The following is a 13,875-nucleotide window of genomic DNA, read 5'->3' as shown; positions in this document are numbered from 1 at the left end:
AAAACCATAGAAGATCTGCTATAAAAGCGGGTGGACGACCCTGTAGCTAACCCCATACAATTCACTGTTTTGCCTACGGGTAGACCTGGCAGGTTCATTGTGCTGGATATACCTCTAGTCAACGTTGCCTGCTATCCTTTTGCCTCTGTAATTGAAATGTCACTAATGAAAAACATAGGGATGGCCAGCCAGTCCCCAATCCAGGACCAGCTTCCACCACTGCCACTGTAAGTTCCCCCAAAGACCTGTGCAGAGAGAACAAGCCAAGTAAATAAATGTTAGACAGACAGGTAGGTAGAAGACAGCTACCATCAAGTCAGCTCCAACTCATGGCAGCCTTCTGTACAACACAACCAAACGTTGTCCAGCCCTGTGTCATTCTCATGATGACCACCATGTTCAAGTCCATTGTTGTGGCTATTGGGCCAATTCATCTCACCAAAGGTCTCCCTTGCTGGTCCTCTATTTCACCAAATATGATGTCCTCCTCCAGAGATCGATCTGTTCGGATGACTTGCCCAAACAACTAAGTCAGACTGTGTTCTGTTGTAATCCATAAGGTTTTTCATTGGCTGTTTTTCAGAAGTAGATCACCAGGCCTTTCTTCCTAGTCTGTCTTAGTCTGGTAGATACACTGAAACCTGTCCACCATGGGTGACCTTGCTGGTATTTGAAATACTCGTGGCATTGCTGTCAGCATCACAGCAATGGGCAAACCACCACAGTATAACAAACTGAAAGACAGGTGGTGGAAATAAATGTTAGCCATTTATTATCACCATTTTAGAACTTTGGCCCCAAATGTTCCAGTGAAAACCCTGGTCCCTGAGCTCTGAGCCACATCTCATGTTTAGTGCAAGAGGTTCTTTTGCTTGTCAGCCCTGGCGCAAAACAAGGACTATCCAAGAGGTTTATGTCACCTGCCAACTCCAGCTTGATGGTAGTAGCTGCCTGGAACCCTATACTGAGGATCAGTGGAGGAAACAATTGTAGTCAGTTATGATGTCTGCCAAAGTCTTAGAAGAGACGCAGGGCACAGCCAGTTTATTGTCGCCCTTCCCTAAGCTTGGAGCCCTGGTGGTATAGTAGTTAAGTGCCATGGCTGCTAACCAAAATGTTGGCGGTTCAAATCTACCAGCTGTTCCATGGAAGCCCTATGGGGGCAGTTCTGTTCTGTCCTAAAGGATTGCTATGAGTCATAATTGACTTGACAGCAAGGGATTTTCCCTAAGTTTAAAACCTGGATTCCTTGATTTCCCTTCTCCTCATCCAAACAGTTCTGAGATACCGAGATATGAGGCATAAAAAGTAAATATAAAATTAAAAGCAAGGGATTTGACTCAAAGGACAAGGGAACAGCCTCCTCAAAAGTTAGCCTTAAAATTGCCTACCATTAGGACTTGGAGGGGAGTGAAAAGGTAGCACTTGCAAATTGGGGAAAAAGGTACCAGCCACAAAGAAGACCCAAGTATTTTGTCCTGAAAAAATACGATACTCTGCATAGGAACAAGAGCTTTTAATCCCTTAATTCCTGCTATACCTGAAAACTCTCCAAATTAATCAAGCCAGCAGCTATGATTTGGGCAGCTCAGAATTGTCATTGTAAGGAAACAGAAACCATTTTAATTCACCAGGCTTCCTTTTCAGGAGAACACAGTATTGTTGGGAAAAACTGGGAAGGAATTCTTTCATGAGCCCCCTTGGAGTGGTAGGTGAGGCTCCAGGTCTGGGAGTTGGCTAATCCTAAAGGTTTAGAGATTAAAAAAAAGTAAAAAAAGGCCTGTGTAAGACAAGAAGAAACTCGTGTTTTGCTCTTGATAGGGAAAGGAGAAAAAGAAGAGAGCCTTTCAAATCTCCAGAAAAGTCATGAAACTTAAAAAAAAAAAAGTAAGCTTGCTTTTGAGTGTATTATTTGGAGTTCTGCAATGAATTGACAAACCAGAGAGTATACAGACACAGGAGTCAGAAGGAGAAGAGCGGGTTTCTACCTTGGGGTAGGATCGTGCCATAGAACGGAGGAGCTGAGACAAGTCCTTCTGGGTGCCCAAGAGGCAGGAAGACCTTCCCTGACATCTGTGTTACATTTCCTAAGCAGCCTCAGAGGTCACCGTTTTGACAGACCAGTTCATATTGTCCAATCTCTTTGATGAGGTCAAACTTAAGCCCCAGATCAGTTTATTGCTCTCCATCCCTTCCTCTAATTAAAGCAATTATTTCTTTCCCTCCAGCTAGCAATGTAGTTCTTTATAGAGATGAAAGTAGTCAGGGTCAGAAAGACGTTGGCCAGGTCATGGCACTGCCACTAACTGTTCAAGTGACCATAGACAACTCCTTGTCTCGCCAGGCCCCAGGGCCCTGATTTGTAAAATGACCAAGGTAAGGAGTAAAAGGTTGAGTTAATAATTCCCTAGGCCCATTTCAAGTCAGAATTCTATGAATCTTGAAGTATTAATCTTCCACGCGCTTCATTCCCACTTGTGCCTGCTCTTATGACAAAATACCTTTCACTGTGGAAACGAAAGAATTGAGTTTTCTTTATAGAAGCTATTTCCTTAGTGGCAATTTTCTCCATTTAGAATAAACGGTAGCTTAACCCGCACTGGTTTTGTTACTTATAATAAGGATTTTTTATAAGGCTAAGAGGAACCATCAGACGGTGTTTATATATACATATTATTTATATATAATATAAAATTATACATATATATATGTATATATTTAGTTCTCTCATTTTCCTTTTAGGTCTTTCCACAATCTTCTGGGTGTTTTCTTATTTGTGTCTATGTCTATCTCTTTTGTTAGATTGTTAGATCATTGATGGTAGGAACCAATAGCATTCATCTCTATGCCCTCCTAAAACCTAGAGACTGCGCCTTGTACAAAGTAAGCATTTAATAAACCTTTGCTCAGTTGAGCCGAAATTGTGTATTGAGTCAAACTTTCAGTTAGTGCTTTGCATTGAGATAGGCCTGGCTATGCTTCAGGAAGAAAATAAACCCCAAATCTCAGTGGTTTTTAATGTAACAGAGGGTTTTTCCTTGCTAAGACAAAGGACTGAGAGATGGAAAAAAGCAGGAAAAAAAAAAAAAAAAAAACTGGCCTGTATAAAACAAGGAAAGACTTTTGTTTTGCTCTTGCTGGGGAAAGGAGAATAAGAAGAGAGCCTCTCAAATCTCCAGAAAGGTTATGATGAAACTTAAAAATAAAAAAATTTAAAAAAAGCAAGCTTGATTTGAGTGTGTCTTTGGGGTTCTGGACTGAATTGGTATGCTATAGAACAGAAAGATCAGCTATAGGGTAGAGAAAGGTATTTCTGCTCCACACAGTCACTCGGGGACACGGTTGAGGGAAATCCTGCTTCTTACAGCTGTATCATCTAGAACAAATAGCCTCTTCAGAGGAAGCAAGGGACTGGAAAATTATTTAGGACCTTTTCCTGCTTTCCACACATATTTCATTGACCAGGGTTGATCACACATTGCTGCCTAACCAGAAGGGTTCTGGGTCGTGTGGGCTCTCATATCCCTAAGAAAGAAAAGTGTCCCTAAGATTGATAATCACTAATAATGTCTACCACAGGCTTTAATCCGTGGCTCTAATATTTTTAGACCCCTTTGAGAATCTGCTGAAAACGAAGCTCTTTCCTGTGGGAGGGGCAGGGGAATCCAAAAAACGTCTACACAGATATATTCAGCATTTTACATAATTTTCAGGGCGTTTATGTACTGTGAGCCCCATTCATTGGTTTTCTATGAATCCCTGGACCCAGGTTATGAATCTTAGGACTGAGTCCACAGGCATATTTAGTAACTGGCAACAGCCCCACAGATGAAAAAACAAAAAATCATTCTTCTGTCAGAAAAATTCAATATTCTGTCTTAAATTTATGTTATGACCAACCTGTTTATATACCTAGTTACATAATGCCGTGTTTCAGGAAGGACTCAAGGCAGGATTATTTGTTTTTGTCAGATCTAGCAGCATACAAGGTGCATGACCAATGAATTTTCCTCTTGTGTTTGTTTTTATCAGGAGAAATTTGAGGGACTGTTCCGGACTTACGATGACTGTGTGACGTTCCAGCTATTTAAGAGTTTCAGACGTGTCCGAATAAACTTCAGCAATCCTAAATCTGCAGCCCGAGCCAGGATAGAGCTTCATGAAACCCAGTTCAGAGGGAAAAAATTAAAGCTCTATTTTGCACAGGTAAGGGAATTCTTTACCAAACTTCATCCTTTTGCCCTACATTATCTTTTGCCTTTTTCAAGAGAAAAGGAGACCTTTCTATTTTCAGATTGGTTTATACTCTATAATTAGTGCTTTGAGAAATGAACTCATATCATGAGGCCCAGGCAAGGACAGCATTGTGGTTTAAAGGCAAACCTTGAAGGCTGGTGGCCTGGGTTCTAACCTGGGCGAGTTACCAACCTCACTGAGTCTGTTTCCTCATCTGTAAAATGGGGATGATGATGGTACATAGCCTGTAGAGCTGTTATGAGGGTTAAATAAATTATTGTATTTTAAAGTGCCTGGCATTCAGTAAGTACACAATAAATCCCAGCTAGCAGCTGTAGTAAGAAAGATCTAATCACAACTGCTAACCTATGTGTCAGGGTTACAATTAAAACAGTGTTAGTGGACTATATAACCTTCCCAATGATTCATATTCATGAGAAGAGGTTATAAATATATGTAAATTAATTGTGGGGTTTTTTTTTTTCATTCAAAAATAAATTCTGGCTATTCAAAAAAAAAAAGATGGTTAATTCTTGGCAATGCTCATGATATCCACAGCAATAGAAAATCAGTGTCCATATGTTCCATTAAGGTACTGGGTTTACCTTTTCAGTAGATTCCTGGGTCCTCTTTTATTGGTCCATGGGCAATTATTTCTACCTTTGAACTCTATAGAGATGATGCAATAAAAAAGGACACAGATTTTGGCCTCAGATGCATGTTCAGATACCATGACTTCTAATAACTCGTGTGATTTGAAAAAACCCCAGTATCCTCATCTATTAAAAACCTCATCTAATGGTCCCTCAAAAACTTAAACATAGAGTTACTATATGACCCAGCAATTTCTGTCCAAGATATAGACCAAAAAGAATTGAAAACATGTGCTTCAACAAATTTTGGAGAAAATAGACCCCTTGGAGAATCTGCTGAAAACTAAGCTATACAAGTGCATGTATACTCATGTTCATAGCAATACCATTCACAATAACCAAAAGGTAGAAACAACCCCAATGTCTACCAAAAGATGAATAAACAAATTATAGTATGTCCATTCAATGGAATAGTATTTAGCCAGAAAAGGAATGAAGTACATGCTACAGAGTGTTTGAAATTTGAAAGCATTATGTGAAGTGAAAGAAGGCTAACACAAAAGGTCACATATTGTGTGATTCTATTTTATAAAATATCTAGGTGGGGTAAATCCATAGAAACAAAAAGCAGACTGGTGGCTGCCACGAGATAGGGGTAGTGGGGGGTGGAGGTGGTTGCTTAATTGGTATGGGGTTTTTTTTTTTTTTCCTTTGGAGGTGATGAAAATGTTTTGAATCTAGATGGAGTGGTGGTTGCACAACACTGGGAATGTACTAAATGCCACTGAACTATTCACATTAAAATGGTTAATTGTATGTTATTTGAATTTCATCTCAAAAAGAAAGAAAACCCACCTGGCAGGTTTGTGGTAAGGCAGTGGTTTTCAAAAGTGTGGTCTGGAGACCAGCAGCATCAGCATCACCTGGGAATTTATTAGAAATTAAAATTCTTGGGCCTTCCCCAGATCTACTGAATCAGAAACTCCAGGGGTGAGACCCAGCAATCTCTGTTTAGGGAAGGTGATTCTAATGCACGCTAAAGGTTGAGAACCACTGTCTTAAGGATCAAACAAGAAAATTAATCACATGGTCTATGGTAAGTAGTTATTATTACAGTAGCTTTGTCCATTGGTTCCTTTTTTACAGACTGAAAATGAGACTCCACATGTTAGTGTACCAACATGGCACATCTGAAACCATACTGAACAATGTGTCCTCATTTCTGCTCTGTTTGAAAGGTGCAGACTCCAGAGACAGATGGAGACAAACTGCATTTGGCTCCACCACAGCCTTCCAAACAGTTTCTCATCTCACCCCCCGCATCTCCTCCCGTTGGCTGGCAGCCCATTAGCGATGCCACGCCAGTCCTTAACTACGACCTCCTCTATGCTGTGGCCAAACTAGGACCAGGTAAGCTCTGTGGCCCTTTTGAAAAGTAAACATTTGTCAGCAACCTAGAAAAATCAAATAAGATTAACAACCTTGAAATCCCAGCTTTGTGGTAACATCTGCATTTCTCATGGATTTATGGCTGTATGTGGACCAGGAGAGGGAATTATGAATGAGAATGCAACATCATACCTTATACCTGTTTAAAAGCAATTTGGGAACCTGGACAAAAGTGATATTGGTTCATATGACTTCCGGATCACAGTGCAGATATTTTAAGATCTGAATGTGCTACCTAATTCTTATGAGATTTCTCTCTGAACCACAAGGAAGATGTTTTCTTAAAGCTGGTAAAATGAGCTCTATCAACTGTCAGGGGCTTCTGCTGCACAACCCTGTTTTCCTGCTGCCACAGGTGGTAGCACACACCCGAGAGCCCTCTGCTATGAGGCAACCTGCCTGCCGAAGTAAAGCCTCCAAGTTTCCAAAAAGTTGTTCACGATAGCCTTTAACGTTAGGAAAATCTGGTTGTTGCTTTGTCCTGATGTTGCTATATGTAACTGATTTGTTCATTTTCACTGCAGTATTGTTCTTCTTTGTCAGAACATACCACTCTTTACTCATCCACTCTTCTCCTGACGGCCATTTAGATTTAGATTGCTTCCAGTTTTTTTGCCCTTGTAAGCAAAGCTGCAGTTAACATTCTTGCACATGTCTCCTTAGCATTTGTCCAAAACTTTCCTTAGGTTTTATGCCCAGAAGTGGTATTGTCTTCAGTTTTAGTAGATGATGCCTGATCTCCAAAGTGGTTTTCCTTTATTGTATCCAGGGGGCAGTGGTGATTCAGTGGTAGACTTCGTGCCTTCCAGGCAAAAGACCTGAGTTTGATTCCTGCCCATTGTACCTTATGCACAGCCATCACCTGTCTGTCAGTGGAAGCTTGTGTGTTAGTATGATGCTGAACAGGTTTCAATGGAACTTCCAGACTAAGACAGACTAGGAAGAAAGGCCTGGTACTCTACTCCCCCAAATCAGCCAATGATAACCCTGTGGATCACAACGGTCTGATCTGCAGTCAGTCATGGGGATGCTACAGGCAGTATTTTGTTTCATTGTGCCTGGGGTTGCCATGAGTCAGGGGCCACTTGACTGTAACTAACAACAACAACAACATTAGGAGGGGAAATGGTGGAAATTGGAGAGGCTGAAACCAGGTCACAGCTGAGATTTTAGACACATGGATCCAAATGGACATAATAGCTGCTCTATCTACTGATAGTACCCACTGGATGGGAGGGGGCTTGGAAAATATTATCCCAATGCTCTGGCTCCACCCCAAGGATCCTAATTTAATTGATCTAGGATAAACTCCAGGCATTAGTATTTGTAAAAAGCTCCCCAGGTGGTTCTGATATTCAGATGGGTTTGAGGACTGTGATAACCAAATACCAAGAATAATAAACTCATAATACGTTCTTACCAGTATTTTTTAATGTGGTCAGGAAAATATTTTCACCAGAATCACCACCCCAGAAATCAACAGCTTTAATAATGAATACTGAAATTTGGGAATTAGGGTGACCAGCTGTCCTGTTTTGCCCAGCACTGGGGGTTCCTGAATGAGGGACTTTCAGTGCTAAAACTGAGAAATTCACAGGCAAACCAGAACAAGCTGGTCACCCTAGTAGGCACTCAGATTAGGACGAGGCTGATTTGATTAATAAGCACTTCCTGCAAAAGAATTACTGCCTGTCACATAGCGAGGGGTGCTGTGGCCTAAGAGTTAAATTACAGCACTCTCAAGTGCAGGCTCCTTGGGAGTTTCTCTGTAATCACCATCAAGTCACTCAGCTTCTTGAAGCCTTTAAAATGGCCATCGATTCACCCTCAAAGAGCCATTTGTGAGAAGCAGTAGGTGTCTAACCAAGATGGGCTGATGAAAGAAGCAATGTAACAAGGCAGATTCCTCGTGAAAGGTGATTTTCTTGAAAGTCTAGTTCACATGCAGGAATCCTGAGCTTATATACTCCCCATTCAAAGAGAGACTTGTTTGTGATAGGTGTGCGCTATACATTGTATAGTGTATGAAGTAAGTTGAAGCTGCTCAAGTCAAGCCTTGTGAAACCATTTCCCACAGTAATTCAGGAAACTCAACACAAACAGGCAGGCATCACCTGCCCAAATGGAGTGAGGCAAGCCAAAGTCCTTTGATCTGCCAGATTGACACTTATGCACAGATAATAATAAGAATGCATTTGAAAACCTTGTAGAATTGCTTTGGATATGAGCAAACAGAGCTCTTCCTAAAATCACTAAGGTCTAGGCTAGAGGACTTAGGAGCCGTCTGGCCAACCTGCATTTTACAGGAGGGAAAACCGAGGCCCAAAGAAGGGGAAGTGACTTGCCAGTGACAGAGCTGGGGCTTCGAATGCAGTGTCCTTCCTAATTCACTCTTTGTAATGGAGACCCAGACTTAGAGTCTTCAACCTTCAGACTCCAGTGGGTTTCTGGTCCACTCAGCTTGGAGCCAGTAATCCAGTAAATTCTTACCTTTTTTTATCCAGAATGTTAAAGAAAATTTATAGTCAATGTTCACTAAGTTGGAAACCCTGGTGGTGTAGTAGTTAAGTGCTATGGCTGCTAACCAAAAGGTTGGCAGTTCGAATCTGCCAGGCACTCCTTGGAAACTCTATGGGGCAGTTCTACTCTGTCCTATAGGGTTGCTATAAGTCGGAATCAACTCACTGGCACTGGGTTTGGGTTTGTTTTTTTTTTTTTTTGGTTCACTAAGTTTGATGCAAAGAGAAGGTAAGGGCAAGTCTCAGACACCCTCACCGCTGATGGAGCTGATCCTGGGTCTGGAGGACACAGCCAGGGACAAATGGGACGTGGGACTGAAGAAAGCAGATGATTGGAGTGGACATTAGGTCCTAGAAGGGATGCTTACAGAGCCTGGCACAGAGGAAGGAGGAAGGAAATGGTCTTGAAGAGGTAAAGAAAAAACTGGGTTTTTTTTTCAGAGTTATGAATAAATTGATCAACGCTGTTACAAAAACATGTCATTATCTTAATTGTATGCTATCCTAAGGATCAGCTTCACCCATGACCTTCACCTTCTGCTATAAGGTGACTGTACTGTCTGCCATTTATGAAGTACCCCTCAGTGTGATAAGCACCAGAGGACAGGAACTGTTATTGTCCTCATTTTACAGATCAGGAAACTGAGCCGTGGAGAAGTGGATGAGCTTGCCCAAGGTGACACAGTTGATTGGTGGCAGAGGCAATTTCAAAACCTGGACCTTCTTTCTTAGGGGAGTAAACTTGACCATTTAGCCAAATGGCCTTCTATCAAGGACAAAACCAAACTCAAACCGTTTGCCATAGAGTTGACTCCGACTCAGAGTGATCCCGTGTGTGTCCACTGTGCTCCGCAGGGTTTTCAGTGGCTGATTTTTCAGAAGTAGATCACCAAGCCTTTCTTCCAAGGTGCCTCTGGGTGAACTTGAACCTCTAACCTTTTGGTTAGCAGCCGAACATGTTAGTATTTGCACCACTGACTGCCTTTGCTGACTGTAGGCCTGCTGTGCTCTGACATCAGCAAGAAATTTTTGCTAACTCTGACTTGACAAATACCTAACCTCATTCTGAGCTTCCAGAAAGCCTAACTCTGTGTCTGATAAGTGTGCAAATGAAGACCTGTGCATTGTTGTGTGCAAGAGAAAATATTGAAAGTCTCCTGTTTTTCAAGGATGATTGATACTGTTTCCCATGGAACAGCTGCAGTGTGGATATATTTTCTGGGATATCTTTCTCTCCATCCCTTGCCATCAATTTGAGCCTGTTTCTCTTTGTTTACCCATTTGTCCCTTTCCTGTGTCCTTGGAGTTCCCTCACCCCATACAGACGAATGATTTGTAGCCAACAATTGAGTGGAAAATATCACAGAGGTTATATCCAAGGACTGGGCCTTTTGTGACTGTTTCAGCTACAGCAGTGAGGGATTAGGGGACGTACCCTGCACTCTCCCCACCCCCATCTTTGCCCATCTCCCCAACTAGCTACCAAGGCAAGACTCCTCCTGGCACATTTAATGAATGCTCTCTTCTCCTTATGGCAACTTCCTGTTGTTCAACTTACCAGCTTCCGTACTTTTTGAGGAGAGAATGCATGTTATATTCAGTTTGATATCCCCAGTACCTGACAGCATGCGGTGCACAGTAGATGCACAGTAAATACTGGAGGCGTGAATGAATGAATGAGTGAGCGAATAGATCAGACTATTAGCCTGCCTAGAGATATTTTTTCCACTGGCAAATTATTGGTTTCTTATGACTTTGGCCAACCTGAGCTAGACAGCACTAAACTAATGTTTTCTTCTACAAAGAGTACTTCTAGCATTTCCATTTGGAGGAAAAAAAAATGATCTAGTAGAATTTATTTTTAATCCTCTGGCAGCATCATTTCAGTAACAAATTGTGATTCATTCCGTGTTAAAAGATGACTACCTCAGCTCCGGAAGTGCAGAAACAAATAAGAGTGAGGGCAGAAAAAAAGCAATGCAGATGGTCAAAGGGAAGGAAGTTTAGTTTAGGAGGAATGATTTAACAGTGCTAAACTGGCAGAGGTGAGTGGCTGAGAAGAGCTGCAGAAACCTAAGGATGCCGGAACAAGTAAATCTCAAGAAGGAACACCGTGGAGCAGGATCCAGGGTGAGGTGGCACTCAGGTCAAGGATCCTTTCAGGACACTGGCTGATTTGCGGGAGCCTTAATGATGTGTCCTCAGGACCCTTTTATGGAGGACAAATGGGAGTGTGCAGGCAGAGGCGTCAGCTCAGACAATCAAGGAGTAAAACAGCAGCCCCAGAAAAATGCCTTCCTGGTGACTATTCTCCAAAGAGGGACAGCTTGGGCTCCCTAGAACTTCTAGAGAAGTACTTGAAACAAGCAGAGAGAAAACAAGGGAACCCTGATCGTACCCAAACCTGCATCCTTCAAAATTCTTAACATAAGCTTACAGCATAAGACGAGGGCCACATGACCCTGAGGAAAATCTCTTAGTTTTGTTGATTATAGTTAGAGCAAGTTTATATTCTGAAAACTATGAGAGGCACAGTTGCAAACATTCTTAGTCATTATCCCTTTAACTGTATGTCCTGTTTTTATTCAAAAAGTAAGTAAAGAATAAATTTGAAAAAAATAAATAATGAATGCAATGGTTAAAATTTTGTGTGTGTGTGTGTATATATGTATATATATATGTAAAGAAAACCCTGGTGGCGTAGTGGTTAAGTGCTACAGCTGCTAACCAAAAGGTTGGCAGTTCATATCCACCAGGCGCTCCTTGGAATCTCTATGGGGCAGTTCTACTCTGACCTATAGGGTCACTATGAGTCGGAATCGACTTGACGGCAACGGGTTTTGGTTTTTGTATACATATATATATAAAACCAAACCAAACTCATTGCCATCGAGTCGGTTCTGACTCATAGCGACCCTACAGGACAGAGTAGAACTGCCCCATAGGGTTTACAAGGCTGTAATCTACAGAAGCAGACTGCCACATCTTTCTCCCATGGAGTGGCTGGTAGGTTTGAACTACTGACCTTTTGGTTAACAGCCCAGTGCTTGCTTAACCACTTTGCTACCAGGGCTCCTCAAAAACTTACATATAGGACTTACTATGTATCAAGCACTATTCTGAACACCTTACTATATTATTTCATTTAATGCTGATAGCAATGCTAGGAGACAAGTACTATTATTAATTCCCTTTATATAGCTGGGGACTGTAAGGCTCAGAGTGCTAAGTAACTTGCCCAAGGATGCCCAGCTGGTAAGTTAAAACATGTCCCTTTGACACTGTCAGGAAGCAGAAGGGGATGAGGGAGGTTGGAAGGGATTGGTTGAGCAAGGAAGCACCCTTTATCCTTGTCCCGTGTGGTGAAGGTATCAGAAACCAGAGCAATCTCTTAAATAGTAAGATTAATTTCTTCAGAAGAAATTCAAGGTGGTTATGAAAAGAAATATTAAAAATGCAAAACAACTTTTACATTTTGTCCCTCCACGTTTGGTAGCCCCTCCCCGCCAACCCCCAAACACACAAACTGTGTCCGTTGATGAGTTCCTCTGTTGTCCAGTGGGATATGAGGTTCAGAATTTGCCTTCCTCTGCTCTGCTGAAGGGACAGCTGTCTTCTCTATAAAACACAGACGTTTATAATAGCCCTCTGGTGAATTTATAGAAGCCCATCACTTATCAATGACCTGGACAAAATATGATGTGCTCTGACCTTGAGGCAGAGAATAAAATCAGTATTTTATTTGTATTTATTTTATGCTACCTATTTTTTTTTTTATTGTTTCTGACTCCTGAAACAGCAGAGTGCTATGTTTTTTTCTGATGTAAAACAAAATAGGAAAAACAAAAACCCAACCTAGCAAAATAGCTTATCCCTACCAATCAGCAAAAATGGCAAAATAGAAATGTACGCTGTACTAATGGGTGGGAAATCGGGGGCGGGGCCGGGGGATGTGAAATGCCAGTCTTTGTTCTGCTCTCTAGGATAGCTCTGGAGGGTCATGTTCATTGTCACTGCAAATGCCTGCAGGGAGCGATATGAAAAGTCATTGTCTAGTCTCTTTTTTCCCCTCACTATTTTTAGCTCTTGTTAGGGAGATCAATTTTAGTTAACTGCAGAGGAGAGTTTAAAATGGTGCTCGAGTTTCAAGTTGCGGGCATCTGCTATATTTAGATTTTTTCTTTTTCCAAGTTCTTCTCCATCAAAACATGCTATAGTAAAACAGTTTTCTTGGTGTTGCTTGGTACCCCAAAATGGAAAATATATTTCATTGATTCATGTGATTTATAAGGAAGAGAGGGAGATATATATATTTTCTATTTTAGGCCTTGATTCAAAGGTAGTGAACATTCAGTTTTTAAGATATAAATGAGTGCTTATATTTTTGGCGCATGTGGTATGAATATTATAGAGAGCCTCAGTTCTCCTTCAACAATTGCTATATTCTGATCGCAGACCTGAAAGACAAACAACACAGCCTAGCGTCCCACCCAAGGCATTCGGATTTGTGAACCTGCAACACATGTTCATAATTTTCCATTTCCTTTGCAAGAATGTTCCCTGGGGAAAATTTTAAGAGGGCATTTCTTCTAAGCATATGTTCCACAGTCACCTTCAGGCCCTCAGTCACTACCGAGTAGCAGTGTAAAGTCTTTCTTTCCTTGCTGTGCAGGTAAAACATGCCCACTGTAGAAAAATAGAAAATACAGATGAGGAAAAAAGGGGTGGGGGAATGAATTAGCAAACCCTACCACCCCAAAATAAGTACCTTAAAAATTGTTGTGTTTCTGAATAGACAGTAGATAAGTGGCAATTTTGGTGAAGGGTGAGACAGTACACAATAGAAAAAAAAATCGTGTTTATCTTTCAGATATTTTCTTATGGTGTGTGTGTGTGTGTGTTCCCATAGCTATTCCCTTAGTTGGGTCCCTAATGTCTGGAAAGACAGAATAGTATGGTCCATTCCCAGATAGAAATAGCCAAGCACACCTCTAACCAAGCACTCCCAAACATTTTATTTCTTTTTCTCTGCCAGTTTCCTCTTACCCCATGTGAACAGGCTCCAAATCACAAAACCA

At 41.4% G+C, this 13,875-nt stretch overlaps 1 protein-coding gene across 2 annotated transcripts in view; it reads left to right on the top strand.

Annotated features, from left to right (window-relative positions):
* The window catches only part of RCAN2 (regulator of calcineurin 2), a 345,573-nt gene that overhangs the window by 320,599 nt on the left and 11,099 nt on the right, over positions 1-13,875 (top strand). For both annotated transcript variants that reach the window (XM_010587302.3, XM_064286929.1), the window contains exons 3-4: positions 4,033-4,206; positions 6,068-6,239. In XM_010587302.3, the coding sequence (XP_010585604.1) occupies positions 4,033-4,206; positions 6,068-6,239 (346 nt within the window). The remainder of the gene's footprint in view (positions 1-4,032; positions 4,207-6,067; positions 6,240-13,875) is intronic.

This window comes from Loxodonta africana, chromosome 1 (assembly GCF_030014295.1).
Source record: "Loxodonta africana isolate mLoxAfr1 chromosome 1, mLoxAfr1.hap2, whole genome shotgun sequence".
Classification (NCBI taxonomy): Eukaryota; Metazoa; Chordata; class Mammalia; order Proboscidea; family Elephantidae; genus Loxodonta; species Loxodonta africana.
The sequence above is the reverse complement of the archived record's forward strand: the minus strand, read 5'-3'. Positions and strand labels throughout refer to the sequence as shown.